At 38.6% G+C, this 23867-nt stretch overlaps 1 protein-coding gene across 2 annotated transcripts in view; it reads left to right on the top strand.

Annotated features, from left to right (window-relative positions):
* HS2ST1 (heparan sulfate 2-O-sulfotransferase 1) overlaps positions 1 to 17101 on the top strand; it is a 173352-nt gene extending 156251 nt beyond the window's left edge. Inside the window, exons 5-7 of one of the 2 annotated variants that reach the window (XM_036073280.2) lie at positions 9193 to 9290; positions 11100 to 11257; positions 12122 to 17101. In XM_036073280.2, the coding sequence (XP_035929173.1) occupies positions 9193 to 9290; positions 11100 to 11257; positions 12122 to 12351 (486 nt within the window). In that variant the 3' untranslated portion in view covers positions 12352 to 17101. The remainder of the gene's footprint in view (positions 1 to 9192; positions 9291 to 11099; positions 11258 to 12121) is intronic. The other variant, XM_036073281.2, reaches the window with a different exon arrangement.
* The last annotated feature ends 6766 nt before the right edge of the window (positions 17102 to 23867 follow it).

Here is a 23867-nt window from a genome sequence, read left to right as displayed (position 1 = left end):
CCTTTCATATTTGAAAGATTTAAGTAGATATGCTCTCCAAGCCTAGAGACTTAACCATTCTTCACCCGAATAATGATAGCGCTTGGTTTGTTTTTGGTTTTGTCTTTTTATGTCATTATAAAATACATATTACTACACCCGTTTATTTAGATATAGTATTAGTAACATCAGAAAAATACTTGTGTATTACCTTAATTCTCATGAAGACAGGGCCATCTACAAATGCTTTATTAAAGTGAACAATTATTTTGCTTTATGATAGGCAAAATGGACCCTTTGGTCTTGAAACATATTGAAACATACACATTTTTAATAATTTGGCTTGTTTCTCATGACACAAGTGTTGGCAACATTCTGGGACCTAATTAGTTAAATAATATTGTTTTATTGCAAATAACTTCATACCTTTAACTAGGAAGGGCTTTCATTCATTAATAAACTCATATCTATAGAGTTGATAACTGCATGGCATATAACATTTTTTTAAATGGCAGGGTATTTGAAGATAAGGGTGATTAAAATGTGGCTATGATGATGTAGGAAATACCTGGCAAAGGTTGGAAATACCTTGCATTGGATTCATTTCCACTGAAATGATATATTAAATAAATGGTGATTCTACGACATTTTATAAAATCTAATAATAAAACTCTTTTGTGACCTAGTACTTCAGAATTTGTTGATAGTTATTTCTAAATTCACTCCAACACTTCTTCCTCCTTTCCTTTAAATGTATATTGTTTACACATCAGGTGATACTTGGAAGCCTATTAGATAATATTCAGTTCAGCACTCATGGCAACTATTGTGTTTTAAACTGCAGTAACTCATAATCTAAACTGCTTCCTCCTTACACTGTCAAACAGTAATTTCAAACACATTTCAGGCATATGTATACCTATGATAGCTTTCAGTTGATCTTGTAAGGAACAAAAGATTGGGAGATTTCAAATACTCTGTTCTTTATATTTGTAACTGGAGGTTTATTTAGTATAATCTTTGCCCAGAACCTAGAAAATAGGGATATTAAATAATACAGAGGTGAGCATTAAAGAACTATATAGAGAAATCAGTGATTCTCAAACTTTATAGTCTTAGAACTCCGTTTACTCTTAAGTTATTGAGGACCCCCAAAGAGCTTTTGTTTGTGTGATATTTATCAATATCAATAAATATACCAATTTACAGGGAAATTTTAAAAATATTAATTTAAAAATAACAGGAAACCCATCATATGGTAACATAAATAATATATTTTAATGCCAATAAGCATTTTTTAATGCAGATAACCAAAAAGTATAAAGAGATGTGTTTTACATTTTTGCAATTGTTTTAAATATCTGGCTTAATATAGAGAGTTGGATTTTCATATCTGCTATTGAATCCATCTGTTGAATATGTTCTTTTGGTTGAGGTGTATAAAGAAAATCAGGTTTACACAGATATGTAATTGGAAAAGGGAGGATTTTAAGAGCCTTTGAGAAGATTGTGGATGTTCTTCTTTAATATTGCACTAAAACTTGACAAGTAGTAGTTTCTTAAAGTTGTTGAAGTATGGAATCTGAAACAACAGCAGTGAACTTTTTATGCTCTGCTATATTAAAATCCATTGATGATATATTTTACACTTTGGATTTTTTAACTGAGCATAATTGTATAACCTCATGCATTGGTCATTGGAAACATATTCGTACACTAAGTTATGTGGACCATCCAAATGTTGACATATTTTATTATACAGTATCAGAAATTCACATTCATTAATATCACCACTGATCTCATCAGAGAAGTCTTTTAAGTATTGGGAAACTGTCAAACTTAAGGTGGCAGATTGGGTTTTCCAAAATTTTATTTTTTTGCTTGAAAGCTTAACTTTTGTCACCGGCTGCCACAGGATTTCTTAGCCTCAATACTATTGTTGTTTTGGGCCAGAGAACTCCTTGTCATGAGGGGCTGCCTATACACATAAGATGTTAACCAGTATCTCTGACCCCTAATTAGTAGCACCCCCCCACACCCCCCAATTGTGAGAACCAAAAATGTCTGTAGACATTGCCAAATGTCACCTGCTGGATCAAAACAGCTCCATTTGGGAACCACTGGGCTACTAACACTGTCACTGTTTTCTGCCAAGAGGCAGGTACACTTTGTTCATTTTGAGAAAACATCAACCAAATACCCAAGTTTGAATAACCATAGCTTGTCTCTCAGTCCTCCTTTCAGTGTAGGGCTTCTTATGACTTCTAAGTAATATTAACTGCGCCTATAATTCTCATCACTCACATTTTCTAAATATTATAAATAAGTATTTTGGCTTTGAACTGCCCTATAGATTATTAAAAAATTTTTATTAACTATTGTTTTGTTAGTGGAACACCAACGGGGAGGGGTCATATATCTAAAAAGAGTAAATAGTTACATGCTCTAAATAACAATCTAAAAGAGAATCAGTTTATGTTTGTTAGGAAGTACTCATTGGTCCCAGGGATTATAATTCCTACCCCAATTTGTATTCTTTTTATTTCTTACTCTAAATTAACTAGACTTATTGACAGCTCTAAGTATTATAGTGAATTTAGAGTATTCTACCTAAAAATATGTATTAGTTTATACAAGGGAGTAATGAGGTTAGAAGAAATTCATACTTAGTGCTACCTGATTCTGTCGTTAACTTAAAAAATACTGCCTCCATATTTCTTAGCAATTCACAATCCCCTGACACTGGTGAATTTTACAATTCTGTCTCACAAAGGCATGTGAAAAAATTATTGTTTGCATAGGTAGTATTTTATATGTAAAAAGCATCACAGGAAAACAGTATAATTCTTTACAGCTCATATTTATTTGAAAGCTTCATATAGACCAGTATTCTCTATCTCAGTAAAAAGTGCACAACCCAGAGTCAGCCTTGACTTGTCTTCTTCCCAGGTTTCTGATGGGACTGTAGGTGTTTCCTTTCATCAAAAGAGAGAAAACAGAAGAGTTAGTTATCATGGAGTTGAAGAAAGATGTTGAGTTCAGATTGGATATTATTTTTTAATCATGTATAAGTAAGTGGAGGTATCCACTAGAAATTATATTTGTATCTCAAGAAATAGGTCTGAACTAAATTACAGATTTGGGAGTCATCAGCATTAGGTGGGAGTTGAAACAAGGGATTGAATGAAATTGCACTTGGAAGACCTAGAATATAAAAAGAGGACCAAATGAAAAAGGAAGAAGAAAAAGAAGGGGAGCCAGTATGTAGCTCTGGGGCGTGCTAGCATTTAAGGAGTAGACAGAGAAAGAGGAGCATGGCAAGGAGCCTGAGGTCAGAGAATTAGAAGACAAACCCGATGAGTCTAAATAGATGGAAAATAATTTCAGCTGCAAAGGAGTTAGCGGGAATTGAGGATTTAAAACTGTCCCTTAGATTTGTCACTGGGGAGGTCATTAGGGTTGTTTGAAAAAGTAATGTAAGTAGAATCCTAAGGGTCGAGGAGTAACTGAGAAATGAAGTTAAGACTCAGAGGAAAGACCACTCTTGAGATAGAGGTTTGGCTTTAGAACAAACAAAAAACATCAGGAAATGTTTCTTTAAGATGATAGACACTTGGGCATATTATATATCTAAAGAGAGCAGGGGTGATGGCTGATACAAGAGACTAGAGAAAAATTGATGGAGCAGGGTCTCAGAAGGGGGTGAGGATGGTATTCAAAGATAGGAGAAGGAAATACCTCTTTAAAGATGAGGGCAGCAGGGGGCTAGAGATGCAGATAAGCTTTTGTCTAAGCAGGAAATCCTGGGAGCTTACTCTTAGCTTCAGTTTTCTGTATAAAGTGTGAAGCAAGATCTTTTGCAGAAAAGGATTTGAATGTAAATATAATTGCCATCACTATGAAGCATCACATTTTGATTACTTTTTTTAAACTTCAGTTTTAGGAGTTAAATATCTAAACTAATAATCTAAATAATCTGAAGAACATTTTAATATTTCATGCTTTTTAAAAACATCTGTATCTTGCTCACAATGAATTGTTCTTTCTAAATATAGATGGTTTTTAAGTGAAAAAACTTCATAATTTTTTTTTTTAAGATTTTTTATTTATTTGACAGAGACACAGCGAGAGAGGGAACACAAGCAGGGGGAATGGAAGAGGGAGAAGCAGGCTTCCCGCTGAGCAGGGAGCCCGATGTGGGGCTCGATCCCAGGACCCCGGGATCATGACCTGAGCCGAAGGCAGACGCCTAACGACTAAGCCACCCAGGCGCCCCTGTTCATAATTTTTTGTTTCTGTGGTGTACTGAACTGGGTTTTGTAGGAGAGGAAGAGAGTCTGGAGTGTTTTTATTTGTTTTTGCCTTTTATTTGAAGGACTTCATATCTTAGAAGAGAAAAATATTTATGTATAGAAAATCCTATTTCTGAAATATGACCAAAATGTGTAGGAGAAGGCTAATAGAAGTTAGCAAATCAGCAGGAAAATTTTGATGACCATGCGTTTGAGTGACAGTCTTCAGTGTTATGGGTACAGAAGCGCAAGTGCTGATGTCACTGTTGGGGAGTCAGTGCCGCATCTTGATTAAAATCTTAGTGGACTGAATCATCAAGGTGTATGTGGTAAAGATGATACTGAGTTATCTTAATTTAGCTTCTCCCATTAGGAAATACTTAGTTTACTTTATTCATCAAATATTTATATAGAAATGGGAGAATTTCTGCTATGCTAAGATCTGGCACACTCGTGTATGTTCACCAGTTTTTTATTTTTTATGGTCTGTTGTTTTCTCCATGTCTTCCTTGCTACTGGCCACTGAGCAGTTTGGATTGTTTCTTTTAGTTGATAGGAGCAAAACTCCTCCCCCAAATGATAAAGGAAGCAAAACCCAATCTATTTTTCTACTTTTGTATTGTCTAATAAAATATTTGTTAGGTGAATTAAAGTAGATGCTAAGCTTCTAAAAGAAGCCCAAATTATTTATTTATTTATTTATTTATTTATTTATTTATTTATTTATTTTTTAAGATTTTATTTATTCATTTGAGACACAGAGATACAGAGAGAGAGCATGAGCAGGGGGAGAGGCAGAGGAAGAGGGAGAAGCAGGCTCCCCACTGAGCCAGGAGCCCAATGTGGGGCTCGATCCCAGGACCCTGGCATCATGACTTGAGCCGAAGGCAGATGCTTAACCATCTGAGCCACCCAGGCGCCCCTAGAAGCCCAAATGATTTAAATAAGATTATTTTATTTTTTTAAGATTTTATTTATTTGAGAGAGACAGCATGAGCAGGGAGAAAGGGGCAGAAGGAGAGGGAGAGGGAGAAGTAGACTCTCCGCTGAGCGTGGAACGTGAGGGACACAGGGCTCTACATGGGGCTCCATTCCAGAACCCTGAGATCATGACCTGAACTGAAGTCAGAGGCTTAACCTGCTGAGCCACACCAGGTGCCCCTTAATAAGATTATTTAATTTTATCATACTTAAAAGCCTAAAAGTGAGGGGTCCAGACTCTTAGAGCAACTTTGCTCCACACATTCAGGGACCTAGGTTCCTTCCATATTGTTATTCTGCTGTTCTTTAGGAGGTTGTCCTTATGTACTTGTTGAATTTGGGTCATCACTACTTCTGCCTTCCAGCCTGTTGGAAAGGAAGGAAGTGGAGAGCAAGCAATTTCCTTTTAACCAAGTGACCCAGAACCTGCTCATATCACTTCTGCCTTTAGTCTGCTGACAAGAACTTGGTCACATGGCTATACCTAACTGCAAGAGAGGCTAAAACTCTATGACTCTGGAAGAATGGAAGAGTGAATTTTGGACACTGCCAGAGTGGGCTAGCAGATTTAAAACTACTGGCCAGAAAAAGACTTGAAGATTATCTACACATTGTTTTATTTGAAATGCCAAAATACTTCAAGAGCACAGGAATTAGGAGTTGGCTAACTAGAGACTAATTTAATGCATGCTTATTCATTAATCAGTTTTTATTCTAGTAGTGGATATTTAAATTTCCCGAAGTTGAGTAGCTCTATGGAAATTTTTAATATTGCAGCATTTTAATATCCTAGTTTCTTATATTTAAGCAGAATCTTTTCAGTGTCTTTGAATCTTACACACACAAAATGGTAGCAGAGATTGTGTGTTCACCCACAATCACCTTAATAATTCATTTATTTTCTATCAGGACTCTAATCAGGTAGAAGGGTAAAGAAGCAGAGCACTTCTTCTGAGCTTCAGAAGCACTACTGTGATCTAGGATCTTTTTTAAATTGGATAGGCATGGAATCAGAAACCTTCTAATATATCATCACCCAGATCATTGAGCCAAAGATTTCTTGGAAATTGGAACATGGTAGAGATAGATATATACATTGGTTGTTTTATTTTTATGAGCTACAAGTTGCCATAAATGATAATAAAACTACTTTTTAGAAAGTGACTTAGGCCAGCACATCTAAGTCAGACCATCTCATAAAATTCAGAAATAATGTTATGGCCACTGACATGGGGTTTATTGAGTCTTAAGAGTAAACTGAGGTGTTTTCACTTTACGTGTGTGTGTGTGTGTATACTTTATGTATGTGCATCTAGCTAGCTACAGAGAGATCCTAAGAGAATTTGAGAGAACTCTAAGGACTGTGAAAATGCTTCATGAAAAAATGTTCCTGCCCCTATCTTCATCTTCACTAGAACCGTGCCTTTAAAATTTATGTAAATCCCTGAAATGCAGTCTTTCCAGTTATTTCCACTACCAATTGTGCAGACAGTTTGAATGTGCTTTGGAGGACACAAATGCATACTGCATGATCCCTCAAAGAAGTTTTCATTGTAGTTGAGAGAGAACATAATACACATTAAAAAAAAAAGTATATGAAGCAAGTCCTTCAGATAAAGATGTATATATAGATATACATACCTGGATCCTAAAAGCTGGCTATTACCAGGCAGTATACAATTAATTTATACGAGCCCAAAGAAAGTAAGAGTAACTTTGGGCCAGAATCATTGGAAAGATAGTCTTCATGTAAACAAGATTGGTAGAAGGAAGGCACTTTTAGAGAAATCAGCAAAGGTATATAGATTTAAGGTCCAAATCACACGCTTGAGAAATTACAAAACAGGCTAATCTGGTAAACATGGAAGTTACACATAGAGATAAGGCTAGACTAGCATTTCAAGGTCAGAATATGAAGCATTTTTTAAAGCCAGGATAAAAGTTTGGATTTTTTTGTTGTTGTTGAGACATTGGAAACCATTGAAGGTTTCTGAGTAGAGGATGTTAGAAGTGACTCCTTAGACTAATCTGGTAACTGTACAGAGCAGGTTGAAGGAATTGAAGGAAGGAGGGAAGGGAGCCCATTAGAAAGTGATTGTAACAATGGAGACACGGCATTGTGGGACCCTGATAGAAGCAAGATTGACAAAAGAAAAGATGGATTGGAAAGACATTACCTCAACGATGTTAGGTGAGGGAGAAGAAAGATTCGTAAATGTTCTGAGATCTTCAGTCTGAATTACATGGGCAACGTAATCCTTTTGCCAGAAGTATTGAGCATGAGGTAATATTGGAAATTCAAATGAACACGCACACTAGGTATTAGAAGATGAGAAGTGATGGATCTGGAGGTACAGATTTAGAAGTCTTTTGCCTAGAAATTATAAACGAAGCCAAGGAAGTAGGAAATGTGAATAAGCTAAGGAAGGCAGTGGGCAAAGAGAAGATCATGGAGATGAATTTCCATACCTGGTGGAAGGACCAAAACATGCCTTCAAAGAAGATAATGATAGTACATTCAGAAAGGCACAGAGCACCAACAAAGCCAGAAAGGGGAGTGTCCAAAGAAATAGACAAGGATCTATTAGGGGCAGAGAGACCAAGAGATTTTCAGAAAGGAGAGGTGGTCAAATGCTGTGAAGGTCAAGGAGAACAAGAACCAACAAAACATTGTATTTGACTTGGGGAGGTGGGGTGGGAGAGAGTCAGGCACAGACGTAGACACATTCCCTTTATCAGATACCTACAATGGACAGTCACTGTGGTGGATTCTCTTACATCCATGATTTTATTTCTTCCTCAAAGTAAGATCATGTCCTCCTTTTTTAGGTAAGGAGACAAACACAAAACTTAAGTTTTCTGGGTTCAGGATTCAAACCCAAGTCATAGACTTTTTGCTATATCATGGAGAAGATCATCTATAAAAGGAATGGGTAAATTCTGGGCTGTGTGTGGTCTGCTGTTGTCTTTTGAATGTTGCCAGAATAAAGAGAATCATTCCACTCTAGCTCCACCCAACACCAGGTGTAAGGATTTTTTGGCTCTATTCTCATAGATTTTTGGTTAAAGGGGCCCTTTGAGTTTATCTAATTGTATAGGTTAGAAACTGAGGTTTGGAGTCCTTAAAGACTTACTTACAATAAGGTCAAACCTGGTTCCAGAAACCTAAGAGCCTTGACTCAGCTCTCGTGCTCTTTCTATTCTTTCACACTTTCTCTTCTCAGAAATAACAGGTGGCATTTGTAGATGTCTCACCACGACAACCAGAGCTCCCAAGTTTGTTCTCTGGGATCTCAGTATCATTTCAAACAGGTAGTGCCTACTGTTAAAATGCCTGTGACAGACAGTAAGTATTCGAGGAAGTGAAGCTGATTAATTTTAGATTCGTAACCTGTGAGTCTCTTTCCCTTTTAATTAATTCAGTCCGATGCCCTGGACAGGAGGGCACAGAAGTCATCAGTATCTGCTTTGTACAATGAGTTTTTGTTTGTTTTATCGCGAAAAGGAGAGAAGACTTTTAAGTGTAGTCCTCCTTTATACTCTTTTCAAATGATTATTTCACATAAAGTATCTTTAGCCTTGTTTTTATTTAATTTCCTTTGTAAGGGGGCTAGAAAGTACAAATACACAAATTCAACATAAACCAGTACTTAACTCTCAAGGACAAATTATTATCTCAGTGGGGGAGGGTATATTTTGTCAGTTAAGAAAACAAAACAAACAAAAAAACCTATACACATCGGCATTAAACAAAGATGGGGAAAAAATCTTTTAACTTTCCCTAATATCTCAAGTGTGTTTTCGTAACCCGCCTATCTCTTTAATTCACTAGCTCATCCCACCCGCTGCGGCCCGTGTATTTAATAACTTCCCTGTTAAGGTGTTTGGTAGGTGAGACCTGCGTTTATGACTCATATGTGCTGCTTTGTGTCTGTTCCAGACCTTTGATGAATGTGTAGCCGAGGGCGGCTCAGACTGTGCTCCGGAGAAGCTCTGGCTTCAAATCCCATTCTTCTGTGGCCACAGCTCCGAATGCTGGTAGGGACGTAAAGTTAGCTCAAGTTGACAATCTTCTTTATTATCTCTATAATCTGTTTTTCACAAGTGTGAACATAGTAGTCAAGGGCTAGCTATAGGGAAATTAGTGAAAGACCAGGCTAAAAATAACATGTAATTAAGTAATACCTAGTTTTATAGTTACCTTTAAGTGCATTGAAAAGATTCTTCATACATCATATCCTTGCAATGTTTTCTCAGATGCTGGTTTTTAATTTTTTTTTTTTTTTCGTTTTTTGGTTTTTTATTGTATTTTATTATTTGAGAGAGAGTGCGAGCGAGAGTACAAGCAGGGAAGGGGGCAGAGGCAGAGGGAGAAGCAGGCTTCCCGCTGAGCAGGGTTCCCGATGCGGGACTCGATCCCAGGACCCTGAGATCATGACCTGAGCCGAAGGCAGATGCTTAACCAAGTGAGCCACCCAGGCACCCCATAGTTTTTTGGTTTTGGTATTAACATGTTTTGCTATATTCCAGCAGAGCTCTTAATTAGAGACCAGGGATCATTTCATAAACCTCATTTTCTCCTAAGCTTATTGTTTTAGCCATTCAGTTTAGATCAAGAAAAGGCTTAGTGGGTAAATTATTCACCTGGTTTTACTGTTAACTGATTTTTTTACTTTGAGAGAAGTCAAGGTTATGGTTGCAGTTTAGTCTGCTAATAAATGTGGGGTGGAAAATAGATATTTTATCTTTAATAAAGAGTTTATTTCCTCAGAATGTGCAGTTTTCAGTTTTTTTAAAAAAATGGTACATTTTCAAAAACTAATGATGTAATGTATGGTGATTAACATAACAATAAAAATTTAAAAAATGGTACATTTTTATACATATTTATTCGTTCTAATTGCTTTAATAGGTAAAGTAGAAACAGGAACTCATTCAGAGTTAGTGTCTTCCTTAAAACCATGATGAGAAGTGCAAGGAATGCCTTCATTCTTTTTCTCATTATGTGAGACATGTTACTTGGATCACTGTGAACCTTTTTCTCTTTTTTTAAAGATTTTATTTTTTGACAGAGAGACCGCGAGAGAGGGAACATAAGCAGGGGGAGTGGGAGAGGGAGAAGCAGACTTCCCGCTGAGCAGGGAGCCCGATGTGGGACCTGATCCCAGGACCCTGGGATCATGACCTGAGCTGAAGGCAGATGTTTAACGACTGAGCCACCCAGGCGCCCCAGGATCACTGTGAACCTTAAGGGTCCTACTCAATAGATTATACCAAAGCATAATAACAGCATAAGAAGAACTAGAAACAAAGGAAGAACATCTTCTCAATTTTTAATCATATCCTTAGAATGGGGATTGGCAAATTATAACCTGGAGACCAAATTTGGCCCATCACCTGTTTTTATAAATAAAGTTTTATTGGAACACAGCCATCTCCATTTATTATTGTCCCTGACTGTTCTCATGCTTCAAGATCAAAGTTAAGTATTTGTAACCAAGAACATATGGCCTGCAAAGCCAAAGATATTTGCTCCCTGGCACTTTACAGAAAAAGTTTGCCAACCCCAGCCTTAGAGCAATAAAAGGGTATTGCTCTTTTGGACTTTAGTGAGGAGATTTTAATTGAACTGCTTTAGTATATTTCATAGATTCGTTGAACTGGGAGGGACCTTCGAAATCAAGTAATTTACTTCCCCCCCCACCCCCACCAAAGACATTAATAAAAGGGCATTAAGGCTTTGGATGGACACATGTTTATTTTCTCCATAATATATAGTGTCAGAGGCATCAAAAGTACTTAGCAGATTTCACAGCCAGGTTTTTAATTCCTTTTCTTTGGTTTTAGGAATGTGGGAAGCAGGTGGGCTATGGATCAAGCCAAGTATAACCTAATTAATGAATACTTTCTGGTGGGAGTTACTGAAGAGCTTGAAGATTTTATCATGTTGCTGGAGGCGGCTTTGCCCCGGTTCTTCAGGGGCGCTACAGAACTCTACCGGACAGGTATATAAAGGACGGGTTTCTTTTTAAAGCTGTCCTTAGCTTTGTTTGTTTGCAACTTGAAAAATACGTGTGATTTGACGTTTCTTGAGTAAAGCACAAGTTATAACTCCAGAAAGGCAGGTATATTGCCTGTTTCTTCTTAGCATTTTCAATACAAAACAGTGCCTGGCACATAGCTGGTGTTCGTTCAGTATTTTTTGAGCAAATAAACATGCATTAGATGATAATTAGAAGGCATTGTAGGAATAGTGGAAAGATACGATCTGCAGAACCAGCCTTCGTTAGAAATGTGTAATATTAACTAATGCCAGACACCAAACATGACCGTATTGCACCTGAGACCTGCCTAATGCTGTTTGGAGTAGGGGTGGGACGGTGAGACTGAGTCCTGGCCGTGATAATCAGCACGTGCTGATTACGATATACAATACAATATAGTGACTCTTCTAGAGTATGCATATACCCTAGCTTCTCACACGTAGAGAATGTAGGTTATGGTAAATTAGTATTAAGTTTGAAAATAGATATTTTATCATATTTAAAAAATAAACTACTTAGAGCACCAAGCGTTTGAGATTAGAACAGCATGTAAGGCGATAGCCTACACATACTGAGTGGTGATCCTTACTTTTCTTATTTGACATCTCATTCAGTCTTTAACAGGTTCAGGATTTACATTATAAAGGAATAAATCACAGTTCTGGTATGATTAGGGCACTAGTTTCGCCTGAATGATATTAATGCAAAACACTGTTACTGTCCTTCAAAGTGCCACATTAACTTAATCCATTTCTCCACGTAAAGAAGCATCGCTCTTTTGTGTGTTTTCAGAATTACTCACCTTTTCTTTTTTTCCTTCGTAAGTAGGAAAGAAATCTCATCTTAGGAAAACCACGGAGAAGAAACTCCCAACTAAACAAACCATTGCAAAACTGCAGCAGTCTGACATTTGGAAAATGGAGAATGAGTTCTATGAATTTGCTCTGGAGCAGTTCCAGTTCATCAGAGCCCACGCTGTACGGGAAAAAGACGGAGACCTCTACATCCTCGCACAAAACTTTTTCTATGAAAAGATTTACCCTAAATCGAACTGAGTACAAGGTGTGACTCTTAGGTTCTTGAACTAAAACTTTGACCCTGTCTTCACCTTCGTTCTCGGCCTCACAAGTCAGGTTGCTGATTGGTGTGTAAGACGGTGTGTATTGAGCCAAGTTAGGGAACAGTAACACCGAGGAGGTAGATGCTGGCTGGTAAGTTTCAGTGGCCTAAGAGGTTTCAGTTTTGGCCTTTTTTTCTTTTTCTTTTTTCTTCCTTTTTTTTCTTTTTTTCTTTTTTCCTGGTTAAATTTTGGTGGGAGTTACAATCTCCTGCTTGGAAAAAGCCTACACATCACCTAAAATAAACACATAGCAGGTCTAATTGGAGGCTAAATACAATTTTAAACACAAGTTCTGATACTGTCTTTTTGATAAAGCATTTTTTTTCCAGCTAACCATGAGTGAAGATGAATCCATTTGCTACTTCCGCCCTCACCTGGAGGTTTGGGTTATACACCTCTACTGAATAGTGTTATTAACTGTTTGGCAGTGTGTGTTTTGTTTTTGTGAATCATGTCTCATGAAATTCATTGGAATGTTTGATCCTATTTGCTAAGAATGTTTCTGCTATAGTTGGAATTGCCCACATTTATGTAGGTCGTTTTAATATTCTTTAAAAAAGAAAAACTGATCATTAGTGTTAAAAACCAATTTTAAAAGAGTCAAAGCAGTATTTCTCATTCCCGTCTCCCCAGTATCTAAGACTGGGGAGACACTTCAAAGAATGTTGACATTGTCAGGAGTTTTAATTAAGGCTTCCACACATTAATATCAAAAAAATAAGTTCAGTATTTGTTCCTCCATGGGTTGTTTGTAGAGCAGTATACTGACATATTGGTGATTCCATATTATAACTCCATTAGTGAGCTGTGGTATGGGTAGGATTTTCCTACTTCTGTACTTTTACTTGTAGACTGTTTTTACTAAGGTGCTTTATAATGTGTTTTAAAGCATTGCATTTACAAAAAAAGAAAGGAAATTGCTGTAAATATTGCATATTTTATGTATTTGGACCAAAAGGTTGTAAGTAATTAGGTAAAAGTGGTTTTGCACCAGTTTTATTATTCAAGTAAAATCATCAGACCTACTGTTCTTGTAGTTCTCAATTAACTTTACTGTTAAACATCACTGAAATGAACTTTAGTAACCTTTCAATTTTGATACACAGAACATTATTCATAATTGGGGGCAGTAATTAGAGTGGAAAGAGTACTGGCCAAGGAGTCAGAAAATTTGATTTCTGGTCCTGGCTCTGCCACTTATCAGCTGTGTGATCTTGGGCAAGTCACTTAACCTCTCTTTGCCTCAGTTTCCTCATCTTGAAATGAGGAGACTAATACCTGCTGTACCTACCTCACAGGCGTGTTGTGAGGAATAAACGAGACGGCACGTGAAAGCACTTTGGAAACTGTTAACCGCTGTAGAACCATAAGGGGTGATGGAAACATCTATCACGTACAGTTCCGTACCGTTCATTTTTTAACAAAGAAGGGAAAAGTCTACTTCTAACCTGGTTTGAAAAAACGGTTGATCTTGATATAAATTTGTGTTCGATAAGTATCTTCTCTGTTTTATCTTCCCTGTTTCAACAACTATGGAAATATGAAACACCTGTGAACTCTTAAAGATTCATGAACAGCTGCTTGAGTTCAGGAGGTTCCATGTTTGAAAAAGACTTCGTTAGCTGACTCAGGGCAGGGGAAAATGTGCTCTTCAAATTTGGGAGATTTGTCTGTTTTTATTTTACGTTACCATTCAGAAATGGTAGCTATTTTGTACCTCTGGTTGTTAAGTTATATTTTGCAGAGTTTAATTTCCCTGTACCATCTTACCCTTCTTAGAGTAACAGAGATAAAGAATTTTAGGAACATTTTCTAAAAGAATAATCTTTACTATGTTTAGTTTAAATAAATACTGTTCCTGAACAAAGTCTCACCAAACTAGGTAAAGAAACATTTTAGGCAGGCTGCTTTAAAGGTTCTTAATTGTATGGGGGTGAGGAGGGGGCATGACTTATCAAAAAACAAACAAATTTAAAGAAAAGCTGAAGGAAGTTGGCAGAGAATCATTTTAGTACTCCTCCCCCCCCCTTAACAGGAAGACATTAAGAGAACATTGATAGGTATACTTTCCTTATTTGGCTTCCTTTTTGTGTGTGTATTTATTAACTTTTACGGATATTTATTGAAAATCTAGACAAATTATTCCCTTGCCCAAAAGGAAAGCACCACTTCAAGGGTGGGGTGTTTGACATTTAATCTGTTAAGGAACCCCCCAGTATGCAGGTTATTCTTGGAGGACACGCTAAAATCTTGAGGTGCATTAACTCTTAGGGAACTAGAGTAGCACGTAGTGCCCTGTGTCATGGGTTCAGTAAACTTCTCCTACAAAGGTCCAGAGGGTAACTCTTTTAGGCTTTGCAATCTCTACAGTCTCCGGCAAAACTACTCAGCCCTGTCATTTGAACACAAAAGCCGCTATAGACAACGCAGACATGAGTGAGCATGGCTGTGTTCCAATAATACTTTATTACCAAGACAGGTGACATGCCAGATAGGGACCATGGGTTGTAGTTTACCAACCCCCATAATAGATGGTTATTTATGGAGAAACCATTTTTTAAATCTGTATTCTAGTGACCTAAAAGAGTTTATATACTTCTAAAAGCTCCTAACTTATATCCAAAGAATAGCTTTCTTAATCAGGCAGTCTCTCCCACAGATTCATGAACTTTTATGACTTAGATTGCTTCCAGGTGGGCATGTTTTCTTTCCCAGTTTAACAGTTCATAAGAGAGGCATGTATTCTATCATCTTGTAGGATGGGTTAGGGAGTATCCTTCCTGGAGACGGAGAAAGGGTTAGATTGAATTCCGTCTGGTCCAGTACAGTCCTGGGAGTCTGACGAGTGCAGAGTCCTTGTAATACCTAACTTTATAATCAAAAAAATAGAACCACTGAGACAATAATGTATTTTTTAAAAGTGGCAAATGTGGTTTTCTTTTTTCAGCCTTTGCGCTTTTTCAGTATTTTGACCATAGGGAATTTTTTTTTTATAATACAAAAGCAAATTAACCACTTTGAGTTTTAAAAGATGATGTTATGTGTGTATGTGTGTGTGTGTATATATATATATATATACATATGTTTATTTCCTAAAAGAGGAAAAAGTACTTTTTTTGTTCAACTTGTATCAACTCCTGTTTTCTAATTGCTGTGAAATGGCAACTGTTGATAAATTATTGTGACTGTTTTAAAATGTAATGGGGAGGATATATTTTGATTTTACGGAGCTTTAATCTGTAAAGTACCGCTTAAATATATCTGATAGCAACACTTAAAATATTGCATGGGGATTACTTTTCTATCATCCATACCCATTTGTGCAACTTTGAACATATTGGGTGCTTCTGAATTCTTGATGATTGGGTTTAAATTATTGAAAATCAGAGAACTTAAACTTACTGACTTTTAAACTTTGAATTTTATTTTCTATTCTTAAAATTCAGTTAATGCCTATAATTTGAAATCTGTTGCTCTTTCTCAATATTATGTCCTATTGGAAATTCCTAAAATTGTTAGTGCCATCAGTGATTTACAAACAGTATTTTGATATTGCAGATGATTTGCTCATTGTATTTGCATAGTTAGAAAGAAAATAGTTTGTAGACAATGATTCTCTTTTTCTAATAAAACAAAATAAAAATTCTTAAAAGCACTAGAGAATTTAACTAAAGGCTGGTTCCCAAGTGCATAGCTGGTATTTTAATTTATATTCAAATTCCACAGAGAGAACATCTGTGTAAGCCATCTATCTGGGTTTTCCCATTGATCATTCCCAAACACACCTATGGTTCTAGAAGCCTTTATTGTGAGAAGTACCATGCTGTATGGTACTGTAAACTTTTATGAAGTTTGTCTGTAAGAGGCCCAGGTGCTTCTACTTTATGATTTGAAAATTTGCCTCTTCATAAATTAGTGCTATTTACTTTGAGAGGAAGCAGGGCAATTGCTGTGAAATTTTTGCATCCATTTACCCTATGCAGAATTGCTGTACCGTGCCAACTAAACTGCTGCTCAGGCAGCCTTTTGAGGGAAAAGCATCCCTGTTTCAAATGCACTGCCAATTCAGCTCCTCTGGAGTGGAGCTTACTTTCTGATTTCCTGCAGTGGGAATTTTAGAGATTGAAATGGGCGATCAGTTAGTCAGATTTATCCTGTAATTTAAGTTCATGCAGCTTTGTGACCTTTGCAGTACTATTGATAGAAGGACCCTGATGGTGATGATCTCTTTAAAACACATTACTGGTGAGCCTATGAGTTAGACCCACTGGTGCTGTCTATCTGATTTTTTAGACAGCTTCCCCAGCTTTCTATTGAGAGTCAGGTATGTGAGCATCTCTAAAGCAGTGTTGAATGTAATTTTGAGAAAACATGGGTTGTCTATTTTGACTTTTATTTTCTGAATACTACAGACAGCTAAACAGTGCCTTTGCCCCATCACAATCCATGTTGGAAGATGCTCACTCCTTCCTGTCTCAGCTCTCCCTCTCTTCTCCCTCCTCCCCCATTCAGTTGATTCATTTATGCAATACTGTTTCCAACTTGAAACCATTTTGTCACATCTGTTGGAGAGATAATCACTCTTTTCCTTAACATTCTGCCAGCTTTCTGTTGTTGAAGTGTTTCAGTTGATTACCTGATGCAAAAGCTATAAAATAAACACTCAGTGGGAAGGGGAAAAATGGTTTGGTGTCCTGTTTTAATATTTTCTTCCGTAGCCTTGACACTGATGGACGTTTTCCAAGTGGACTCGGTGTTGAATGTCTCAGCTATCACTGCCACCAGAAACCTATGCATCATCATTGATCTGTAATGATTTTCTGGCTTATTTATGACATGCAGACCGACTGACATGCCCCTGCCACTTTTTGCTTCATACTTCATCATTAGTGTTGAAATTTCAGATAGAAAATTTACAAGGTATACTTAGGGCATACACTTAATTAGAAGAGTAAAGGAAGTTGGGAGGGGTGGGTGGTTAACCTGATTAACATTTATTACGCAGCGCGGACATGCGCATAATGTTTTTACAGAATACACTTTTTTTTTTTTAAGATTTTATTTATTTATTTGACAGAGAGAGACACAGCGAGAGAGGGAACACAAGCAGGGGGAGTGGGAGAGGGAGAAGCAGGCTTCCCGCCGAGCAGGGAGCCCGATGCGGGGCTTGATCCCAGGACCCTGGGATCATGACCTGAGCCGAAGGCAGATGCTTAACGACTGAGCCACCCAGGCGTCCCCAGAATACACATTTCTAATAATTGTTTTTTTCACCCTTAACGGAGAAACTCTCAATTGTGTACATCGCCACTTCCCAGCCACTGGCTCACTGTTCTGAGCAAATAATTGGTTCTTTTTATATTCTATAGTATTGTGGTGAATAACATACCAGTTCAGTGATGAACTTTCTTAACAGGAGATTTGGTTTGTACCCACACAGCATGGATTTGAGAGTCAGAAGGGCCTGCAGTTAGCAGTGTGACTTTAGTAAATGGAGAGAACAGTGTTGCGAAGGTTGGACATCATGGATACAAAGTGCCGACCTGGGGCAGACTAATAACTAATAGCTTTTATGCGCTCTGTTAGAATATTGTTAGGAAGCTGGCTTGCCCTTCTGACCCTGCAGAGCACTAGTCATGTCCCTTTATAGAAGATCTTTTATAAATATTTTCAAATGCCACTGAATTTTACTTTTTACCGACAAGTTATTATTGTAATGCCTCCTTGTGTGCCTATAACATAGATAATTGTTGGTTCTCATACCTGCTTTTGTCTGCATCTACAGATTCCCTATGAGAAAAGTGGGAGGTGGGAGGTGCTAATTGTGCTAAAGGAGACCGGACTTGCATATTCCAGAAGTGGCTGTGTCCACATACTCTATTTGAACGGTATGTGCTACCAAGAAGTACATGTGTAAAGCTCAGGCTACCTGGACTAAAATGATTGGTCCTCTTTCAACAGGGAAAAAAAAAACCAAAACTATACTCTGTAGGAAAAGAGAGCATTTGTCTTAGAGTTATGAATCAGGTGATCATGTTAGATTTCCAGGGCTGTAGGACATCTGAAAAACAAACAATACGCAATGATTGTTGCCTAAACCTTCACATTCTCACTGTACGCTTCATCATTCCTATTTTTTTAAATCAAATAAGCCAGTGAGCTTTATTTTTTTTTAAAGTAATCTCTACGCCCACCGTGGGGCTCGAACTCATGACCCCAAGGTCAGGAGTCGCATGCTCTGCCAGCTGAGCCAGGCACCCTGTTGCTAGCTGTTTTTTAAAGTGGCAGTTAAGCTTCCGGAACCTTCTGTCGATAGTAACAAGTACCAAGATGCACATCCCAGATCACTGTCCGTTGGTTTTCTCCGAAGGCATCTCCCCCCCCACTGGCTTGCCTTGTCTTCTTACACCCTGTCTCAGCTGTTAGCATAGGTCACAGGTATACCACCGGGCAAGCAGACGATAGCAGCGCCACCACCAAAATGGACTTCAGTATGCAGGTTTTCCCCCTTTCCACTCCAGGCATGAGCAGACAAGGAGAAATCTTATAAAGGCTATTCTCTTTGTGGTTTGCTATATTTCTTGTAGCATGAAAATAAACACAAACTTTAAAAATTTTCCAAGGGCATATATATAAGATATAATGGGCTTCTCGATAGTTACCACTTAAGACCTGTGAGGAGAAACAACAGGAAAAATGTTGAGTTTGTTGTTGCTGCCTTTTATCTGTGTCATTTTATGAGAGAGAATGAAATCCCTTTGAATGGATGATTTTTTGGTTTGAAAACGATGACTATGGGAATTCACAAGAAGATAACCCCAAAGAGTTATTCCTTTCTTCCCACCTTTTGGCCCTGTGTTTATTCAAAACCACATGACCAGCTTGGTGAGATTACCATACGCTTTTTTTTTTTTTTTAAACTTGATATCCTTACTATTCACCTTGAAAAGAGGTCTCAGACCTCACTTGATCTCTCGTATTCCGGTAAGACTCAGCACCTCCCTCCTCTTCCCCACAGCTCTGCACCAAATCACCATGCACACGTTGCTTCTGCAGATTCTCAGAGCTGGACGACTGAAAGTCACTTTGGAAAGATGCAGTTACAAAAAAGAGAGTTCTATGATCGGCCATGAAAAAAGGGCAGTTTTATAGGAGTTAGAGAATGGGCTCTGGAGCGCCACCGCTTACTAGCTATCTGATCTTGGACAGAACAACGTCTCTGAGGCTGAGTTTCCTCATCTGTAAAATGGACGGTGAGAGGATTGAGATAATATGCATGTGAACTTACTTAGCATTTACTTAGTTCCTGTTAGTACTTACTTAGTACCTACTTAGTTCCTGTTACATAGTAAGCACTGAAGAAGTGCTCATGTTATCTTCGATGGTGAAGATGAAAAAGATGAGGATTCATTTATTCAGACATACTGTGTGGAGGTGTATATGCGCTCAGTCATTCATTAACATGTGCTGGGCATGAGAAATAGGAAAGATGGACAAAAGACGCATGGCCTCTCTTTGTTGAGAAGAAAGGAGGCCAAGAAGAAATACAGAGCATTGAGCAAAAATCTCTTTTTTACCTTCCTGGTTAACCACCTATTTTGTTATTGTTAAAGATTCTTAACCCCCATCTCAGACCTTTTAATTTAATATATCTAACAGCTCATCTCTGAGTTTTAACCTTGAAATAGCAGAAGCAGCAGCCTAGCCCAGGTAATCAAGTACTAACGCCTAGACCCATTAGTTTGCTTGAAAATGTAAACCTCCATATTCATCCATATGATAGGCTTAATTTTATGACAAATGAATCTGTCCTCCCACTTCTCTAGACGCCTAATTGGGTTCACAGGTTAAAATGATAAGCTTTTACTGTGAGAGGCATTGCTAACATTCAGATGTAATTTTTAAAATATTTCAATTCCAAAGTCAGTAAAACAATAAGAAACACAGATAAAGCAATACACCTCGTCCCAATCTTATAATTGGGTTGTGTTCTCAGAATTCATTATAAACTGGTTGTTTGAAACCCACGTAGAACCAATATACATGTGGGCGCAACCCACAAATTTGGTTTACTCTAAGCATTCAAGGATTTATCCCTTCATGAGAGCTGAGGAAGCTAAGGGCTCTGTCCTTCCTGTTTTTCTGCTGTTTCCCCCAAGGAGATTTTTTTAGTATTGAATCCTAAAGCTAAGCAGTTTATATTTTAACCCGTGGGTGATGGGGGTTGTAAGGAGAGGATTGTCACATTTGAGTTTTTAAAAGCTACATGCAGCATAGTGTAGAGAATGGGCTCCCGGACTGAAAGGTGGGGGACACGAAAACCTCTGAGGAGGTTTCTGCAGTTGTCACAGGAAGCGGTTGTATCTCAGGGTCACAAACCCCAACGTTTGGTGACAGATGGGAAGTGATCAGTAGTAAAGAGAGTGGGAAGCAATATTTGGGTTTGCAAAACACTGCATCCGTACAAATGTTCAACATCTCTTGCCTTTGCCCCAATTATGCAATGATGGCTACTTTCCAAGTGAAAGTTTATATGCAGGCTAGTGTTTGCCCAAAACACTAGGATCACAGAGACAGAATCCACTGTCTTGCTATCAAATATGTGACTCCTGTGCCTGTTTTTGCTCACCCTGACCTGGGTGAGGGTGTGGCAAAGAACCTCCCCAAAACTTTGCTGCTGCCCTGCGGCGTCTGGTGCAACACATCAGTCCACTTTAGCCTCTGCCTTATCTCTGTGATTGTCCTCAAGCCAAAGCCTCAAAATTACAGTCATGTCTGGAAATGCTTCTCATCATTAGTACTGAGAATTTAAAGGGAAAGAGAAAAAGCGTAGTTGGATCAATTTTCATCTTAGAGCTGCAGTCAGGCATTGGGCAACCGACTTACTAGAGCTGCCCACCTACCCGCGATGCTGGGAAAGGAACACGGTGAGCTCCAGGTGTAGGAACTGACCCTGTGTTCAGGTTTTATTGCTAAACACTCCCTGCCCTCCCAGCAAACAGGCAGCATACAACGAGTATTTGGGACTGTAACAATGACTGTAGGAATGTAAGAAATTCCTCCCGGCCGTGCAGTGCATGGGACTCCGCAATCCTCTGAGGCTGGGAGTCAGGCAGATCCAACGGTGATTATCCTGGGATTCTAGAATCACAGTTTGGTTCTTTCTCTCTCCCCCTCCCTCTTTCTTCCTTCTTCCAATGTAAATCAATCTCTTAGTAGAAACCTGACACCAAAGGAACGCTGACATTTGCAACACCTAATTTCTTCAGGTAGTCAGCTGCGGGAAAGGTTTCACCTAATTTGATTTTTTTTTTTCAAGATTGTGCCTTCTTAAAGTAGCAAACTAAAGCTTTAGCCTACATCTAATTGAGTGTTAAAATCTGGCAAAGGGTAGACCTCCAGTCCCCAAGTGATCTAGCTTCTGAACTTTGGTTTTTCTCTTCCAAACGTGAACCATTTTGACCGAAATCGGGGTGTTTCACGTAGCCTCCCTAGAGATTTATTTATAAAGTGTTTGTGGCAGGAACATTTAATTTGCATCCCTTTTACTGATTCTGGGGGCCCCCTTAATAACACAGCTGGGTTGAGAGGTAAAAACCTTGTAGAGATTTTTCAGAGTGTTGTGTGTTGGAAACTGATGTGTTTAAGCTTCTCTCAAAACTGATTGTCTGAAGTTACCCCTTTTCTGAGGAACAGCTCACCAGTAATGCCATTCGAGGTGGGCAGCACCTTTCTGAAAATGGCTGACTGGAAATAAGGGACATTTTATTCCACCAAGAGTAACCAGAGACTTTTTTCCCCCCACTTTAAAAGTAATTTAAATTCTCCAGTGGATCTGTAATTAGGTCTCTTGGCACAGCATGGTTATCGGATCAGACTGTCATGCCCATAAACAGTAAAAATTCAGGATGTTGATTCATTCATAGGTGTTTTTAGAGGAGGCGGTGGGCTTTAAACTCTCTTCTTGCTCTTTCTCACTCGTGCCGTTTCCCTCTGTCTTTGTCTCATATGGGGGCTTTGCAAATAAAACCTTCGACAAGAGCAATGTTTAAAAAAAGTGGGCCAGTTATATTTTGCTTCTCTATTTCTACGATGCTAATGGCTCTCTTCTTGATCATTTAAACACTGATCCAAATCCAGATGGAATTAGATACTCCGTCCTGCAGTCAGAGAGTCTGTAATGTTTGATACGGATCTTCTGAGTGAACAAGATGAGATTAGATTGGTCTCTCTGGGAGCCAACACTATTCATTTTGTAAGAAAGTTATCCTGGAGGCCTGAGGACTGCCAAGAGCAAAGTGGAAACAGAGCCCAGGCTTTTCTTCTTATCAAGATCCATAGTTGGTTCCACATTAAGCAGTGGAGTGCTCAATGGTAAAAGGATTTGAATAATGAATTGGATCAGAAGCCAAGAAGGAGGTCCCTGCCACCCACGATTGAAATATGAATTTCATGTGTTGTAACTTTATTACCATTTTTTTTTTTTGTTTTAATGTATGACAGAGACCAAAATGTCTGCCATGGAATCAGTGGCTATTTTTAGATATTGTTTTTTTCATTTAATTCATATTTAATGAGCCATGCTATGTGCCAGGCGCTGCACAACAGACCTCCCTCTGCACTGTAAACTTTAACCCTTGGAATAATCCCCATATTGTGTCCTTTACAATCACATAGGGTGTGAGACTTTACAAGGCACTGTCACATTTATCTCCTCATACTGTCGCCCGAAAGGTGGCTGGCCTTAGCCTCATTTACAGTTGAGGAAATTGAACAGCTAGTAAGAGGAAGAGGGGCTAGCCAGCCCTCAGGATGCCCGGTCCACCAAATGGTGAAGCTGTGTTCCCGTCTCCCTGTGAGCAAAGGGTCCTTCACAGATTAACTTAATCGTAAAGTGCAGTGTTGTGGTGGTTCTCAAAGTGCAGTCCTGTCTCTGGATCAATAGTAACAGCAGCAGCTGGGAACTTGTTGAAAGGCAATTTTCTTGGGCCCCAGACCTCCTGAGGAGAGCCAGCGAGCTGTGTTAACGAGCCCTCCACGAGGTTCTGACACAGACAAGTTCACGAGCCACGAGGCTAGAGCACCAGTCTAGGGAGGAGATGACAAAGGCCTCTTGTGACAAAGAAGCCATGGGCTAGGATTCGAACCCAGGGTCCGCCTGGCCGCACTGCCTGTGTGTTCCCTGGGGGCTCCTTACTGTCATCTCTCTTAGGTTTTCCACTTCGGTAAATTCCTTTCTGAACTACCCCTTGGGGGAGAGGAGAAAAGGTCAATAAGAAACTCCATATGTGAGGCACAAATTCTGCCCCATCTAATGAGTTTCTGCTTTCCGGGTGAGATGAACATGGAACTGGGGGGGTGGGGGTAGGCCTCAAAATCACCACCAGAATCCCCAAGGCCAGCAGGCTAGCAGGGGCCCCAAATGGCTACCCAGAAGAAACACGTTCCACC

This window comes from Halichoerus grypus, chromosome 5 (genome assembly GCF_964656455.1).
Source record: "Halichoerus grypus chromosome 5, mHalGry1.hap1.1, whole genome shotgun sequence".
NCBI lineage: Eukaryota > Metazoa > Chordata > Mammalia > Carnivora > Phocidae > Halichoerus > Halichoerus grypus.
This window is presented reverse-complemented; position numbering and strand designations above follow the sequence as displayed.